At 62.6% G+C, this 17,688-nt stretch overlaps 1 protein-coding gene across 2 annotated transcripts in view; it reads right to left on the bottom strand.

Annotated features, from left to right (window-relative positions):
• MARK4 (microtubule affinity regulating kinase 4) overlaps positions 1-17,009 on the bottom strand; it is a 32,303-nt gene extending 15,294 nt beyond the window's left edge. For both annotated transcript variants that reach the window (XM_084860727.1, XM_084860726.1), the window contains exons 1-8: positions 16,672-17,009; positions 11,779-11,979; positions 9,343-9,396; positions 9,205-9,253; positions 8,460-8,525; positions 8,311-8,381; positions 7,247-7,303; positions 4,980-5,216 (exon numbers count right to left, since the gene is read on the bottom strand). In XM_084860727.1, coding sequence (XP_084716853.1) covers positions 4,980-5,216; positions 7,247-7,303; positions 8,311-8,381; positions 8,460-8,525; positions 9,205-9,253; positions 9,343-9,396; positions 11,779-11,979; positions 16,672-16,722 — 786 coding nt within the window. In that variant the 5' untranslated portion in view covers positions 16,723-17,009. The remainder of the gene's footprint in view (positions 1-4,979; positions 5,217-7,246; positions 7,304-8,310; positions 8,382-8,459; positions 8,526-9,204; positions 9,254-9,342; positions 9,397-11,778; positions 11,980-16,671) is intronic.
• Between the last annotated feature and the right edge of the window lie 679 nt (positions 17,010-17,688).

Genomic DNA, 17,688 nt, shown 5'->3' with positions numbered 1-17,688 from the left:
AAGCCCCCACTCCCTCCTGACCCCCGTTCCCCATCCGTACGATGGGAGTGCTGTGCCACATGCAGCAATTTTCAAAGAAATATTACTAGTCTGAAGCTGTATAACTCACTCAGAGGAAACCTGACGGAGGAAGTGAATTCTCTAAGCTAGGGGTGTCGAACTCAATCAGAGAAGGGGCCAAAATCTAAAATCCAGCCTAAATCGCGGGCCGAATGGTTTACTGAACAGTCATAAACTGACAATGTCATAAACTGACAGCGGAGTGCAGTGATGACAGCGCGGTGTGGGCCACATTGCAAGGCCTGGCGGGCTGGATTTGGCCCGCGGGCCTTGTGTTTGACACATGTGCTCTAAGCCAAGAGGGAGGCGGCAGGTGGGTGGCCTCTGGGCTCAGTCTCTCTCTGTAAAAGGGGTCCCAGCACCCGCTTCGGGGGCCGGGGTGAGTGAGTTTATGGCAGGAAGGGCCTAGCCCGCTAGGCCCAGATCAGCCCTAGGTACACATTAGGCTTATACAGGGAAGGGGGAGGGGACTTCTGCCCCCGCCCTCCAGCCCGGCCCCTTCCCGTCCCTCTGAAGAGCTCGGAGGCCCTGGAGGTCTCAAAGGATGAGCCTCTCAGCTGCTGACCTTTGAAAATGATTTTTTTTGTTTTGTTAATCCTCACCTGAGGATATTTTCCCCACTGCTTTTCAGAGTGGAAGGGGGGAGGGGGAGAAGGAGAGAAACAGATGTGAGAGACACATCAACTGGTTGCCTCCTACACATTTCCCAGTTGGGGGTGGGGGGAGGCAGGGAGGGAACCCACCACCCAGGTATGTGCCCTTGACTGGGAAGTTCGCCCGAGACCCTTTGGGGCATGGGCCGGCGCTCTAACCAGTGAGCAACACTAGCCAGGGCTAAAATTGGTTTCAACGTATTGACTGATTTTAAAGAGAGAGGAAGGGAAAGAGAAACTATTTGTTGCTCCTCTTAGTTATGCATTCGTGGGTTGATTCTTGTATGCACTTTGACTGGAGATGGAACCCACAACTCTGCACACAGGGATGATGCTCTAACCAGCTGAGCTACCCAGCCAGGGCCACGCTGACCTTCTTTTTAAGGGCTTGGGATGAGGAGCCCCAAGGCTGCGCAGGAGACAACAAGTCCCCCGCTCCATGGCCAGGCGGGCCAGGGAGAGCCCCTTCCGTCCGATAAAGCACTGCGGGGAGACCTGGGGAGGGGCGGGCCATCTGCCGGGGGCCGGCCGGAAGGGGGTGCGCCTGGGCAGCCTCCTGGGTCTGAGATCGCTCCAGCCCGAAGGGTCGTGAATATTTCATCATCTCCGGGATCGCTTTCAGGCTCTCGCCGGACGCAGCCCTCTGAATGCTTTCCCAATGGCACGCCTGTGCTCACGGTAACGCTGTGGACGGGGCCACGAGGCTGTTCCAGACGAGCAGCCTGAGGCCCGCGACGTGGAGTCACTTGCCTGGGACTGAACGACCAGAACGTGGCAGGCCCGGTTCCAGCGCAGGCGGGCGGGCTCCGGAGCCTGCCCTGTGACCACTGCCCCACACGGTCGGTCACATGGCGAGAACAGCCCTCGGGCCCCGGCCACCACCACCAGAGCTGCCGGGGCCCGGGGCGGGCTCTGCGCCCAGGGTGGCTGTCATGGGTATTCTTTAAGTCCCCACCTCGAGGTCCAGAAAGGGATGTGTCTCGGTCATTCAGCAGGAAGTGACAAAGCCGGGACCTGTCCCCAGCTGTGTGCCTCCTCTGCCCGGCAAGGAGGTGGCAATGGCCTGGGGCAGGCGAGCCACTGGCCTGGTCCCTTGACAAGAACTTTGGCCCTGGCCGGTGGCCCAGTGGTTGGAGCGTTGTGGGTTAGATTCCTGGTCAACGGCATGCGCCGGGGCTGCAGGTCTCTCCCTGCCATGGGATGGGGCTCGCTCCCCGCGTGGGCCATGTGAGAGACACACCGATGGTTCTCCCCGCCCTCCTCCCCTCCCTCCCACCGTCTCTGAAAAGGCAATGGGAAAAACGTCCTCTGGTGAGGATGCACCAGGAAGAGAAGGAAAGGAAAGGACTCCTGGCTTCCTGCTCGGGGCAGAAAGCTTATTCGGTGACAGCGAGCTCTTTCCGCCTCGTCTCAGCGGGTGCTCGGGGCACTGCCACCACAGTCCTCCCTGAACGGAGCGCGGTCCTCCCCGAACGGGGCGCGGTCCCCCCCGAACGGAGCGCGGTCCCCCCCGAACGGAGCGCGGTCCTCCCCGAACGGGGCGCGGTGCTCCCTGAACGGGGCGCGGTCCCCCCTGAACGGGGCGCGGTCCTCCCTGAACGGGGCGCGGTCCTCCCCGAACGGGGCGCGGTCCCCCCCGAACGGGGCGCGGTCCCCCCCGAACGGGGCGCGGTCCCCCCCGAACGGAATGCGGTCCTCCCCGAACGGAATGCGGTCCTCCCCGAACGGAATGCGGTCCCCCCAGAACGGGGCGCGGTCCTCCCCGAACGGGGCGCGGTCCCCCCAGAACGGAGCGCGGTCCCCCCCGAACGGAGCGCGGTCCCCCCCGAACGGAGCGCGGTCCCCCCCGAACGGAGCGCGGTCCCCCCCGAACAGGGTGCGGTCCCCCCCGAACGGGGCGCGGTCCCCCCCGAAGGGAGCGCGGTCCTCCCCGAACGGAATGCGGTCCTCCCCGAACGGAATGCGGTCCTCCCCGAACGGAATGCGGTCCCCCCAGAACGGGGCGCGGTCCTCCCCGAACGGGGCGCGGTCCTCCCCGAACGGGGCGCGGTCCTCCCCGAACGGGGCGCGGTCCTCCCCGAACGGGGCGCGGTCCTCCCCGAACGGGGCGCGGTCCTCCCCGAACGGGGCGCGGTCCTCCCCGAACGGAGCGCGGTCCCCCCTGAACGGGGCGCGGTCCTCCCCGAACGGGGCGCGGTCCCCCCTGAACGGGGCGCGGTCCTCCCCGAACGGGGCGCGGTCCCCCCTGAACGGAGCGCGGTCCTCCCCGAACGGGGCGCGGTCCTCCCCGAACGGAGCGCGGTCCCCCCTGAACGGGGCGCGGTCCTCCCCGAACGGGGCGCGGTCCCCCCTGAACGGGGCGCGGTCCTCCCCGAACGGGGCGCGGTCCCCCCTGAACGGAGCGCGGTCCTCCCTGAACGGGGCGCGGTCCTCCCCGAACGGAGCGCGGTCCTCCCCGAACGGAGCGCGGTCCTCCCCGAACGGGGCGCGGTCCTCCCCGAACGGGGCGCGGTCCTCCCCGAACGGGGCGCGGTCCTCCCCGAACGGAGCGCGGTCCCCCCTGAACGGGGCGCGGTCCTCCCCGAACGGGGCGCGGTCCCCCCTGAACGGGGCGCGGTCCTCCCCGAACGGGGCGCGGTCCCCCCTGAACGGAGCGCGGTCCTCCCCGAACGGGGCGCGGTCCTCCCCGAACGGAGCGCGGTCCCCCCTGAACGGGGCGCGGTCCTCCCCGAACGGGGCGCGGTCCCCCCTGAACGGGGCGCGGTCCTCCCCGAACGGGGCGCGGTCCCCCCTGAACGGAGCGCGGTCCTCCCTGAACGGGGCGCGGTCCTCCCCGAACGGAGCGCGGTCCCCCCCGAACGGGGCGCGGTCCTCCCTGATCAGAGGGGGACAAGCTCAGAGGGGCCGCCCAGCCGAGACCACAGGGAAGGGTCTCCTCCTGCTGAGGCCTGTCCTCAGCCAGGGCTTCCCGGCTCCGGCCGCTCCTCCGGCCACGCTGAGCAGGGCCGGGCGTTACTGCTGTGGGCCCCCACCCGGGGCCGATCCAGAGGACACGCGGGCACCCACCGAGGCAGGTTCTGTGAGATAACCGGCCGGAACCGGCCCGCAACGCCACGTGAGGAGGGACATAGAAGGCGGAGGAGCGGATCCCGACGGAAGGAGACCGGAGACAGGGCCAGTGAGCCCACGCGGGAGCGAGCCGGGGGATGCTGGGCAGAACGGGGCTGCCGAGATGTTCCCGGGACGGCCGGTGAGCTCTGAGCACAGGCCCTGGGCTGAGGCCGGATTTGCTGGGTGAAGGTGGACGGGAAGAGGCCTGGTCTCAGGAGATACCTGCTGTGTGTCTGTGTGTCGCCTTTAGGAATAAAGGGTACTGTGCCTGTACTAACTCCCAAACCCCATCAGCAAGGAGGGTGACAATGACGTCACATACAGATGCGCCAAATGGGCCAGAAGCCAGCGAGGGCGCATCTCCTGAAACCTGCCCCGCCCGGCACCTCTCTGTGGACGGGCAGCGTTTCAGAACGAACGGCTCAAAGAGGAAAGAGAACCACCGCGCTAAGCTCACCCCACACTCCCCCCCGGCCCCCCCAGCACCGCCGGCATCTGAAGTCACCTATGGCGCGTCTCTCTGTGGTTTTCGGCCCGGCTGCGCTGATGGAATGTCGGTCCGCGGGCAGGCTTTTTGTGTGCTTTAAGTGCACAATTCAGTGGTTTTTACTGCACTCCGAGTTGAGCAACCATCACCACAATCTATTTCAGACCATCTAATCGCCCCGAAAGAAACCGGAACCCTGCTCTCCAACTTCCCCATCCTCCCCTCGAAGCAGGCAAACACCCCTCTGCGTTCTGTTCTGACGGACATTTCGTAAGAGCAGAATCAGAATCACGCGACGTGCGGACTGCTGGGACTGGCTCGTCCCACTCAGCGTGTGCGCAAGGCCGGCCCGGGGGCGGCACTCGCGAAGGCAGCGGCTCCTGCCTCCTGTCCACACGGCATCTGCAGCACCCAGCACAGCCTGGCCCGGGGACAGTGGGCCACGGAAATGGACCGAGTGAGCCAGGATCTGCACCCCAGCCCGCCAGCCGCAAAGGCCCTGCCTTGACCCCAGACACAGCGTGGTCCCTCAGGGATGGCCACGTGGGTCCTGCCTGACCCCGGACTGCCACATGCCCCCAGGCCGGCTGTCCCTGTGCACGGAGCCGTGCCGGACGAGGCCCAGACCGCCCCGCCCAGGAGGGGAAGGCCCGCCAGCCGGCCCGCACCTTGAGGTTGTGCCCGTCGAAGGGCAGGGAGCCGCTGACGAGGGTGTACAGGATGACACCCAGGCTCCAGATGTCCACCTCGGGCCCGTCGTACTTCTTGCCCTGGAACAGCTCCGGGGCGGCGTACGGGGGGCTCCCGCAGAACGTGTCCAGCTTCGAGCCCAGCGTGAACTCGTTGCTGAAGCCGAAGTCGGCGATCTTGATGTTGGCCTCGGCGTCCAGCAGGAGGTTCTCGGCCTGGGAGGGCGGGAGAGGGCCCGGGGTGGGTGCGTGCGGTGCACGGGAGCGCGGGCGCTGGAGCCGAAGCCGGCCCGCCCAGGCTGACTGCGGCCCGGCCCCGCCTCCCTGCGGCCTCTCTGGGCCCTGGTTTCCTAGTCCACAGAATGGGGATCAGAGAAGTGGGTTAACCTGTACAAAAGGCCCAGAGCCATATTTTGTGCCCGCTAAGCGCTATGTAAAGTCAGCTATCATTGCCCCCGTGGTCTGCGGAGCTGGGGGTCCTCAGGCCAGCGCCTGTCCTTCTCCGAGCCTCAGTTTACCCAGCAGAAAAAAAGGTGAGGACTGACTATTCAAGACCCATAAAATGAAAACAACTACTTTACCTGATACTCTTACGCCCACGGCACACCCAGTGCTGTGGACTGTCATTTACTTTACAGGCCGCATGGCACCGGGTGAGGGCACAGATGCCATCTCCACTATTCCCGTTCTGTGTCCCTTTGGGTGGGTAGCCAGACTCCCCTGTGCCTCAGTTTCCCTGTGTAAGCTGAGGGTAACCACAGCACCTGCCTCCCAGGCGGCTGTGGGGTTGAGCACACAGCACCTACCGCAGTGTGAGGGACATAGTCAGCACTGACACACTTTTCATACAGTTACGAGGTTTGGTCTGTCTCTTGTAATCGCCATTTCACAGTCGAGGAAACTGAGGCTCAGGGAGACCACCTCGTGTCCACAGCCACAGCAGCGGAGCTGGCACCAGAAAGAGGCCTGGCCTCCTGCAGCCAAGCGTGGAAGGAGCCCCAGCACCTGCCTCTCCAGCTTTGTGACTAACCTCAGCGCACAACACCACCTTCAAAAGGCTGCCCGTGTGGCCCGTCCCAACCACGCCCTGCCCTGGCCAGGCCTCCCTACCTCCTGCTGAAGTTTGGTGGCCCCTTCCCCACCTCTGACCCAACACGTCACAAACCCACATCTCCGAGACTCCCCAACCTCAGCCCAGCTCTGAGGTGGCATTGCCCCTGGTGGCGTTTGACGCTCCGCAGTCCAGCCCTGTGCTGGGCTGGGCTGGGCGTCCCTCTGGTGCACTCATCAGGTCCTGAAATCCCCTTTGGTAGCCACTTCCAGTCCCCTCCACCAGGGGGCGCGCCTCCTCCAGGTTCATCTTCACAGGCACCTAAAGGTGCTTCCTCTGAGGGGAGGGGGGGACTTCGGGGCAGCAGAGGAAAGGGGCTTTTAGAAACCTCTCCAGCCATTTGACAGTGGGATTTTATGTTTTTTGAATCTAATAGTTTAAAAAATTGGGCTTGTATTTTGTACATGTTTTCATTTATATCGTGCTGTACAAAAATACCTGTCCACACGGACAGGGAAACGAAGCTGGACCCTTACTGAAGAGCCTTGCGAAGCACTCCCTTACAGCACAGGGCCTGGCACATAACAGGTGCTCAAGAAATCAGGCAAGCGGCTCTAGTCGTTTATCTCTCTGGTCTAAGACAGAAGTCCTGACCCGTGAGGTCCTCTGGGGTGAGAGGTGTGGAACGGGGCCCCGGGACCCAGAGCTACGAGGGGCCGCCCCTCCTCAGCTCCTGAGTCCCTCCCCCGCCGGGCACTAAGCCCTGAGGGTTCTCATACAAGGTCCTTCTCTAATCCAAAGATGCCTGGGAGATGAGACCTGGAGGCAGGGTGACGGTAGGGCTTTGAAATCTCAATTCTCAGATTCCCGAATGTTCTGAAGTCTGAGCGCCAAGCTCTGCGAGCGGCGGACTCCCTCTCGCCAGTGTCCTTGTCCAGGACGCACGCACGCACATAACCGTGGCGTCTAGGACACTTTGTTTCTTCCTCTTTGTTTGTTCCTCCTGGCCCCACCCTCCACTCGCTCCCCCATCTGCTGGCCTTGCTTTTGCCACAAAAGGCTTGGGACAAAGGCCAGGGGCCCTGGGTGCTGAGGGAGGAGCCTGAGGAGAAAGGGGGGGCTGTGGTAGAGAGTACAGGCCAAGCCCGGGGACCGGAGGAGGGCTGAGCTGGGAGCTGGGGGAGGGGGGGCTCACCTTCAGGTCCCTGTGTACAATGTTTTTCTGGTGACAGTAGTGCACAGCCGATACAATCTGGGGGAAGAGGGGGGAAGGTCAGATACTTGAGGCCCCCAAGCCCCCCAGCTCCCCTCAGAGATCCTGTGAGCCCACTCACAACCGAGGCTCCGGACCCCAGGCCCCCCTAGGCCCAGGCCCGGATGCTGCGGCCTCACACCCCGACTCAGTCCCAGCGGGAAGCGCCGGGGACCTGCAGGCTCACACCTCCACTCGGACACCCCGCCCCTCACCGGCAGATGGCAGGACGCCCTCCGGGCAGGGACATGGAGCCAGCACATGGGGACGAGCCCCGCCTACTTGCACATCTGGACACGTGCCTGCAGCTGGACCTGGACCCACACACCAGGGCTGAAGCCCCCATGTCCCGGGAGCTGTGTCAGGACTGCCGGACAATCACAGGCTGACACCCTCACTCAGGTCCCTCTACCCATCAAACCTCACCCGCTAAGCACCTAGCTACCGGGCACCCTCACACCTGTGTCCCTCTTACCCACAGGCTTGGGCACCCTCGCACCTGCACACCCTCTTATATACACCCCATTGCCACACTCCCGGACAGCAACACCTTCTTATGCACCTGGACGTCCCTACACCATACACTCCTGTTCGCCATCCTACATACCCACACCTGAGGCCCCTCACCCATACACCCAGGCTGCCAGGCACCCACATACCTCGTTCTCACACATCTTCAAATCCACACGCCTCCACGCACACCTCGGCACCTGGCACCTCCAGGTCCACACGCCTGGGCACACCCTCGCACCCACATACCTGATACCTGCACACCTGGCACCCTCCTGCCTGCCTCTCCCCCCGCTGAACTGGGCACCTGCACACCTACACCTGGGCATCTTCACACCTGGGCGTCTGCACACCCATGGACACCCAACTCTCTGCCTCACCCCCACTCAGACTTCAGCTATCCCCCCCACCCCCTGTCACTGAACAACCCAGGCCCACACCCAGCAATCACTCATCCCCAGGGACCCCACCCAGCCCGCCCACGGCCTAACACCAACCTGGCGGAACTTGGCTCGAGCTTCCTTCTCCTTCATGCGGCCGTGTGACACGAGGTAGTCGAATACTTCTCCTGCAGGGCAGAGGCCAGGGGGTGAGGGGGGGGTGTGGAGGGGCGCAGCGAGCAGGGCGGGGCGGGGCGGGGCCTCACCAGCACTTGCATACTCCATCACCAGGTACAGTGTCTTCTCGGTCTCGATCACCTCGAAGAGCTTCACTGCAATAGCCGGGGAGGGGTGGGGGGTTATGCAGGAAGGGACCCCGCCATCCACCCACACTTGTAACTGTGGATGTGCTGAGCCACGACACCCCTCACTCAAGAACACTCAATGGCTCCCTATTGATGGCAAGATTTTTCCCGCTCCTCAGTCTCACGTTACACCTTTTATATATTCTCCCATAAGCATGTCAGCGCAGTTCCACGTGGCCAGGGATCTGTGCCTGTTCTCTCCACCCGTTTCCCCAGCATCTGGCACACAGCGGCCGCCCAATGGATATTTACTGAGTGAGAAAGCTAAGGGTGAATAAGTGGTGCGGCCACATCCAGGCCAGGCCAAAGCCCCTTCTCGGTAACGAGCCCTCTCTCTCCCCTTTGCCTGATGACAATGACAATGACAATGGCTGCTACTGATGACAATAATCAGACCGGCTCCCACAGCTTAGCTCTGAACTAAGATTGTGCACAATCTTATCCAATCCTCACAAGGACCTTGACGAGGGCCCTGTCACCCCGCTGCAGGGAGGACACTGATGCTCGGAGAGGTTCAGTGACTTGGCCAAGGCCACGGAGCCAGCGAGCAGAGAACCGCTGGGAGAAAACAGGTCTGTCTAACGTAACTGCCAATCCCGCCACGCCCTGCCTCTCCTCTCCCTGAGCCCCCCGCCCCCCCCCTCACCGATGTTGGGGTGGTTTAGGCCCTTCATGATGCGAACTTCTCGGAACAGCTGGAAGAAAGGGAGAAGGAGGAGGTGAGTGGTCCTGAGCACCCTCTTCCCAGCCTCACCCCCACACTGCTCCCCGTCCCGGGCCTCACCTTCTGCAGGCTGCTGGGGTTCAGCTGGGTTTTGTCGATGATTTTGATGGCAACCTGGAGGTGAAAGAAGGGGCGAAGGTCAAGGTACCCCAACTCAGGTCACCTGGGATGTTGCTCCTTTAACCCCCTCACTGAGAAACCTCCCCCTGGGCCATTCCCAGGGGATAGGGATCTGGGCCCCAGGACCTTTGCACGTGCTGTTCCCGCCGTGCCCAATGCTGCCCTGACTTTCATAAGGAAACACTCCTGATCTGCAGGGAGGCCGGATGGGGCTGCTCCACGGCCTGTGTGAGTGTGACAGAGACTCAGAACACCCATCCATCCCATCTTCGTTTTATTTTATTTATTTATTTTTTAGAAATATATTTTATTGATTTTTTACAGAGAGGAAGGGAGAGAGAGTTAGAAACATCGATGGGAGTCATCGATCAGCTGCCTCTTGCACGCCCCCTACTGGAGATGTGCCCGCAACTAAGGTACTACATGTTCTTGACCGGAATCGAACCTGGGACCTTTCAGTCCGCAGGCCGACGCTCTATCCACTGAGCCAAACTGGTTTGGGCCCATCTTCGTTTTAAATGCGCAAACTGGGGACCAGTAACCAGTAACTGAAGCTAACTTTACCAGCCAGCCACGTGTGCATTAGAAAAGGGAACTCTTCTAGTCCTCACAGAACCCCTGTGAGTGCTGGGATGACCCCCGCTTTACAAATGGGGAAACTGAGGCAGAGCTGTTCAGTTACTTGGCCACGGTTATGCACCTAGTAAGTTTGGAGGCTGGGGTCTGAATGTACGTAGCCTGATGGAGTCTACCTCTGAAACATTTAGAACTACATACTATATGCACGTTTATAACTTTACAAGAACTTTGAGCTGAGACCTGTTTGGCTCAGTGGATAGAGCATCAGCCTGTGGACTGAAAGGTCCTGGGTTCGATTCCGGTCAAGGGCATGTACCTTGGTTGCGGGCACATCCCCAGTAGGGGTGGTGCAGGAGGCAGCTGATCGATAATTCTCTCTCACCGATGTTTCTAGCTCTCTATCCCTCTCCCTTCCTCTCTTTAAAAACCAATAAAATATAATTTTTTTAAAAAAAAAGAACTTTGAGGTGGTCATCATGTAGGAGGATCAGACTGTCACTGAGCTCTCCTGTATTTATCGTGTAGCTGAGGTTTTATTCTGAGGGAGCGCCAGGTCCTGCCACAGTGAGGGCGCTCTCAGTCTTACCCAGCTTTACGCCTAGTTTCACAAAGGGTTTCGGGGCCACCCCGGACCCCCTGGGTTACAAGTCTTCCCCCAGGAGGCCGTTCCCTGAGGCCGGTCCTCTGGGAAACCCCGGAACCGTGTTCAGTTCCACAGGAGGGATCGGCGTGTTCTGTGTGGGGGAGAGGGCCCCTGGCTTCCCTCAGAGACTCGAACGGGCTTTCAGTTTGTCAAACATCTTGCACGCCAATACGGGGACGATCATATGGCTTCTCGCCTTGAATCCGCGGATGTGGCGAAATCCATGAATAAATTGTGCATCTGCAAAGAACTGTGCATTCCTGGGCCGAGCCAAGCTCTGTCACCACACGGCTTCCTGACTCCCGTGCCTCTGCTCGCAGCGAGGCCGGCGACACGGGCTGCGCAGCTGCCTTTGCGATAGCGGAGGAACGCACAGTGAGCATTCGCTGGGCAGCGGCAGGACCGGCGCAAGGCGGGCACGCTGGCTACAATTTGCCCATAAAGCCACTGGGGCCTGGTGTCTCCCGTGCGTGCAGCACAGACAGGGAAAGGGCAGGAGGGTCCGAGGCGCGAGAAATCACGCCCATCGTTTGCTTAAAATGGGAGGCGGCGCAGGGGAGTCGTGAACCCACCCCCGCCTTTTCTCCCGCTGAGATGAGCTGGAGGCCTCCGGTCCAGGTTCTGCCCGGGCCCTTTCTGCAAGAATGTTGCCACACTCCGGGGAGGAAGGGAGAGTGTGTACTTGAGGACGCCAAGGAACCCCGTGTCCTCCGGATCCCTGGGAGATCTGCTGGAATCCAAGCCCAACGTTCTTTTAAAGCTATAAACGTGCACACAGTGTGTAGTTCTAAATGTTTCAGAGGTAGACTCCGCCAGGCTACATACGTTCAGACCCCAGCCTCCAAACCTACTAGGCGCATAACCTCGGCCAAGTAACTGAACAGCTCCGGGCCTCGGTTTCCCCATTTGTAAAAGTGGGGGGGTCATTAAAACAGGGAGGCGGCCCTGACAGTCTCGGGGATGCCTGAGATGGGCTCTCTTCTCCTGACCGGGGCTGTTCTGGAAAAGTCTGAGATGTTGTGATCTGACCTGAGGAGAGGCAGAGACGTAAAGGAAAACGAGGGCCCAGCCCCTGCGCCCCAGCACCCACAAAGCACAGGGGCTGCGGCCTGGGGCCCAGCCGCTCCGCCCCCCGTCCCCGTCCCCTCACTCACCTCCCGGCCCGTGAGGATGTGCCGGGCCAGCTTGACTTTGGCGAAGTTGCCCTTCCCGATGGTCCTCAGCAGGCGGTAGTTGCCCACGTGGGGCTGCTCCTCGGGGCAGGAGGCGATGGAGTTCCGGCAGCGGGCACCCAGGGACCGGCTGGACCAGGACGGCCCCTTGTCCGAGGAGCGGCTACTGCCCAGAGTGCCATGCTGGGGGGGAGAGGAGCGTGAGGAGCGGCTACTGCCCAGAGTGCCATGCTGGGGGGGGAGACGCAGTGTGAGCGCTGGGCGCACCCGCCCCATCCACCTTCAGCGGAACGGGCGCCGGCGTGGTCACCTCCGGCCACGGCCGCTCTGCGCGCCCAGGCCAGGCCAGGGAGGGCGAGCCGCGGGGGCCTCCCTCTCTACAAAAGGATCCTCCCAGAACAAAGCCGCTGGGCACCCGCCAGCACAGCCGCTCCAGGTTCCCAGGCGCCAGGCCTCTTCTCGGCCCTCCCTGTGGTCCGTCTGCCCAGACTTCCCCTGCTACTGGGACCCCACCAGCTCTGTAACATCTTATCCCAATGCCGCAGCCCTCACCCTAATCAACGCTGACCTCAGCCTGGTCTCAGCACTCCACCCCACCCTCACTGCCTGCCTAAAGCATTGTTTTCCTATCACCGTCCCCATGCCAGCCCCAAATTCTATCCCAAACCCAAGTGTCAATATTTGGTTCCCAGTTTAGCTCCCCTGACCATTTCTTCGGATCTCAGATTCAACTCCAAACACAGTCACCAAGTGTCTTCTGTTCTGCCCTGACGTCGTTCTAGCCCCACTGTTACCTTCCTTAAAAACATTCTTGTTCCCTCCCTCCCCCCTCCCCCCCAGCATGGTGGCTCCCTTCGAGCCCTGACCCACTGCCTCCCCCACTTCCCTCCTATCTGTCTCGACACTCTGTTCCTGCCGCCCTGCCTCTCCCCCTGCGGGTCACCCGCGTGCCCAGGCGGCCCTGTCCTGATTGTGAGCCCAGGGACAGTGCCTCCCTTTCAGGGCTGGGGCCCAGGGCACAGGCGACAGAGGCGGCCACAGGCCCCGGCCACGCCGACTCTGCTCGGACCCTGTGCCCTGCTCAGAGAGCTGAGGAAGAGGAGGACGGTGGGTGACCAGATGAGGGCCCGGGGCTGCTCTGTGGAGGACATGTGCCAGGCCACCTAGCAGTGATGATGACCAGTTCGTAATGAATGCTGGCCACTAATGCATCATCACCCCATTTTACCCATGGGGAAACTGAGGCCCAGAGCCTGGATCTGAGCCCAGACAGTTCCCCCAGAGTTGATGTTCTTCCCCATCACTAGAACCTTGCGTCTCACACAGCCCCGCTGTTTTTATTAAGCGGCGTTCCTGGGGCCAAGGCCCGGGCCAGTACACACTTCATCTACATTAATTCCCAGAGCCCAGGAGGGTCGCGTCTGCATCCTCTTACTCCACAGGAGAAACTGAGGCTTGGGGAGAGACGGTGCCTTGTCAAGGTCACACAAGAAGCAGACATCTAATGTTCCCCCACATGGGGCAGAACGGACCACCCTGCTAAAGCCCTGGCTCCAAGGTGGGTCCGTTTAGGATCAGCATTCTGCCCAAAGGGACCCCAAGGCCGAGACAGGGTCAGCGTCTTGCCCAAGGTCACAGGGCCGGGGGAGCAGAGCACCTGGGAACCAAACCCGGGCCTGCGGACTCCTGGGTGCTGAGCTCTTTCCCACATCCCGCTGGGCTGCTCCCAGCCCCGGGCCTCCTCTGGGGGGAGGCAGGAAGGAAAGTGGAGATCGCCGCCGATAAGGCCCTGATCCCCGCCGAGATAACAGCTTGGAGAAGAATCCCCATCAGGTGGCACCAGGGGAGCCAATGGGGTGTGGGCTGGCACCCCACTGCAGGCAGTGCGGCTGAGGGACCCCTGCAAGGGGCAGCTGGGGCAGTGGGTGACGGAGCCCCCAGGGGCCGGGGGCGGGAGCTAAAATTGGCTGGCACCACCAGCTGGCCCAGCTCCCTCCCGCCGGCTGGCGCCCCAACACTGGGGCCTGTTGCTAGGGAACCTCCAGAGAGGCTGGGGGGTGGAGGGCCTGGAACTTGGGGTGGGGTAGCATGACCCCACATGGCTATCAACATGGTAAACCCGTGGCAGGATAGAGCACTGCAACCTTAGATTCCAGAGGGAGAGACGTGACCCCGGCCAGGACTGACAGGAAGGGAAGAGAGGAGAGAAGGGGATTGGAATTCCCCAAATCCCCCCTGCGCATAGATCTGAACAATAAAAGGAGGAAGCACTCAGATGAGGCCCATTTCACAGATGAATAAACTGAGGTTCAGAGAGGTGAGGTCACTTGCCTGAGCTCACACAGTTAGGGAGGGATAGAAACTAGATTTGAACCCATGCTTATCTAAATAATCAAAGTAATAGTCATAATTAATAACAGCAGCTATAACCTTGACCCTGTCCGTTTTACTTACATAATCTCCTTGGCTCCTTAAAACATCTCTAAAGGAAGGTGCTATCATCAACCCCATAGAGACATAAAGAAACTAGACTTGCCCTGGCTGGTTTGGGTCAATGGATAGAGTGGGGGCCTGGGGACTAAAAGGTCCCGAGTTCAATACCAATCAAGGGCACATGCCCAGGTTGTGGGCTCGATTCCCAGTCGGGGGCATGCAGGAGGCAGCCGATCAATGATTCTCTCTCATCGTTGATGTTTCTATCTCTTTTCCTTTCCCTTCCTCTCTGAAATCAATAAAAAATATATTTAAAAAAAAAAAAAAAAGTAACTAAGGCTCAGCCCTTGCCAGGTATCCAGTTGGTTAGAGCGTTTTCCTGATATGCCAAGGTTGTAGGTTGTAGGTTCAATCCCCGGTCAGGGTGCGTTTATTTGCAACCAACAAATGCAAGACTAAGTGGGACAGCAAATAGATGTTTCTCTTCTCCTCTTTCAGATCAATCAATAAGAATTTAGAAATATGTAAATCACAGAAGCGGAGGCTCCGGGCAGGGAGTGGATCTCTGAGCTCACGCACAGGGCTGGGAACCCACGGCCATCTGACTCATCCCCACAGTCACAATAGTGGGAGCACGTGCGGAGCGCGTCCTGAGTGCCGGGCTTTACCCGTGTCACCCCAGTAATCCTCTGATTCAAGAGATCACCCCCACTTCCGGGGCAGCCAACTGAGTCTCCCTGCGAGAGGTAGGAGCAGGAGTGGAGGACACAGGCACACCAGCAGGCAGGGCCAGCGTTTGAACCCAGGCCTGTGGGCCCCCTGGCACTTTTTGTCCTGACTGGGGGTGGGCTGAGGGGTAGAGGGGTATCTCATGGGAGATTCCAAATCAGAGTCTGGCCTATGGGATGATGGGTGGCAGTGGGGGGCGGCCATCTCGGTGAGGGAGGGTCCCGCGGGGTGCAGCAGCAGAGAAAACCTGTCTGGTGGGGACCAGGAATGAGGAGACTGGGGGAGCAGGGACCTGTCAGACGGCCTGGGGGAAAGGGACAGAAACCCCAGATGGCGGAGTCTGGCACTGGTTGGAGGGAGGGTCTTTAGAAGGCAATCAGAAGCCAGGGAAATGGGGAGGAGGGTACCTCCAGGATTGCTCTGGGGTGTGCTATAGGGACAGGGGGCCTGGGGTGATAGGAAGGGTGCAGGCTATGGGGCAGGGGCAGTGAGAGGCCATGAAGGGCCAAGGACCCCTGGGCCAGGGGCCGGCGTCTTGAGGAAACTCCGATAAGTCCAAGAAGGGTTTTGTAGGAGCAAGGTCTGGGATCTGCAAGTCCTGGGCAAGAGGGGGCAAGGCTGAGCCTGGGGGTGGCCAGTGGGCCTAGAAACTTGAGGAGAAAGGCTTCCTGAAGACAGACAAGAGAACTGAGAGCCAGGGCCAGGCCAGAGGCTTGGAGGCCAGGAGACTTCTGGAAGGAGGGCCTGGGAAGAGACCTCCAGAGCTGGGAGAGGGTTTTCCTGCGAGGCCAGACCCCCACGGGGAAGAGGCCCTGAGGCAGGAGAAGGTTAGCGGCCTGGAGGTCCAGGGAAGAGATGGTGTCCTGCAGGAAGGGCCTGGATAAGGGGGCCCCAGGGGCTGGGGGCCTGCCTGAAGCGGAGGAGCTGGCAGAGGGAGGGTGAGGCCTGGAGCCGGACTGGTCCGGGGCCTAGAGATCCGGGCTGGGCTGGGGCCTGGAAGTTGGAGGCCAAGGCTTCCTGGGGGAGGAAGAGACCAGAGGGTCCGGGCGCTCTGGGGGGGCCCGGGGTGCTGGGAAGCCAGGGGCAGGGCTGCCTGGAGGATGGGCCCAGGCCTGGGAGTGGAGAGACCTTGAACGAGCTGGGAAGGGCCCTGGGCCCAGGAAAGGTGGAAACCGGCTTCCTGTGAGGGGGTGCCCGCAGGAGCCAGGAAAGGCGGAGGGCAGGGAAAGAGAGGAGGGGGGCTCCTGGGGAGTCCGGGACGCAGATCCGGCCGGAAAGGCCAGAGCCAGAGGCAGGACCGGCCCGGCCTTCCTGCGACAGGACCCGGCAGGGCTGGGCCCGGGGTCAGGAGCCTGCAAATCCGGGAGGAGGCTCGGGGGTCGGAGGAGGGCAGCCCGGAGGGGAAGAAGGGGCTCGGGACGCGCCGGGAAGGGGGGTGGGGGGCTCCTGCAGCAGGGGAGGGGGCTCCCGGAGGGCAGAGACCCGGCGGGAGGGATCTGCAGGGGGACGGGGGTCCCGGGAGAGGGGCGCCCCGGGGGTCGGGCAGGGCTGAGGAGGAGGGGGGGTCCAAAGTCCGGGAAGTGCGGCGGGGGTCGCAGGCGGCGCGCGGGCAGGGAGAGGGGAGAGGGTGAGGCTCGCGGGGCGAGGGGCTCCGCGGGCGAGGGGCCGGCGGCCAGCCCCGCCGCGCTCCCCCGGGGGCCGGCCCTCACTCACCGTGTCCGAGTTCCGATCGTTGCCCGGGGCCAGCGCCGTCCGCGAAGACATTTTCTCCGGGTCCCGGGGGACTGGGCGGCCGGGTGGGGGGGGCAGGGGTGCCGGGGACCCCTCCTCCCCTCCCCCCCCGCCGGCCTGAGGGCACGAGCTCCGAAGCTGGGTGCCGCGAGCGCCCGGGTCCCCGCGGCGGAGAGGGGGCAGGCGGGGGCCGCGGGCGCCGAGGGTCCTAGTGGCCCCGCGCGGAGGGGGCCCGGGGCGCCATCGGGGCGGCGGGCGGCGGCGGTCGGGGGCCGGGGAGGGGGCGCGGAGCCGGCGGGGCGGCGGCGGCGGCGGCGGCGGCGGCGGCGGGGCCGGAGGAAGGGACGTCAGGGGGAGGGGCGGGGCGTGGTCGCCGAGGCCCCGCCCCCGGCGCCGCCCTTAAAGGCGCAGGTCGCGGCGGCCGCGGGCTTCGGGGGCGGAGGCAGGTCTGAGCGCGTCGGTGCGGAGCGTGTTCTCACGGGAGCGGAGCGGCTCCCCGGAAGGGAAGGGAGCGCAGCCGGGGCGGCGCGCCAGGGACGCAGAGGAGGAGGACGCGCAGAGGGAGACACAGAAAGAGACAAGAGAAAGGGAGAGGGAGACATAGGGAAGGAGAGGCACACGCACAAAGAAACACAGAGACAAAGGCTGAGACCCGCCCGCGGAGACCGGGAGAGACAGGAGGGGACAAAGAGATGATGCGCGGGGACGCGAAGCCTCGTGCAGGGATGGAGGTGCCGGGAAGAGGCAGGAGCCCCCGAGGCAGGAGCCAGGCGGATGGCGCAGCCTGCCTTCTCCCTCCCGCCGGGTCCGGGGCCCCAGGAAGCTCTCGGGGGACTTGAGGCTCCAGGGTCCGGGGAGACGATGTTCTGGGCGGGGCCCCTGCCCGGAGTGACCCCCCGCCTCCCAGAAACCCCAGGCCACCAGGTTTGGGGGGGGGGGGGCAGTCTCCTTTCCTCTGCGCGCCTCCAGGGTCTGGGACGCTCTCTGTCCTTCAGGGCA

The sequence above is a fragment of the Pipistrellus hanaki genome, assembly GCF_964339955.1.
Source record: "Pipistrellus hanaki genome assembly, chromosome: 15".
In the NCBI taxonomy this organism is placed as follows: Eukaryota; Metazoa; Chordata; class Mammalia; order Chiroptera; family Vespertilionidae; genus Pipistrellus; species Pipistrellus hanaki.
This window is presented reverse-complemented; position numbering and strand designations above follow the sequence as displayed.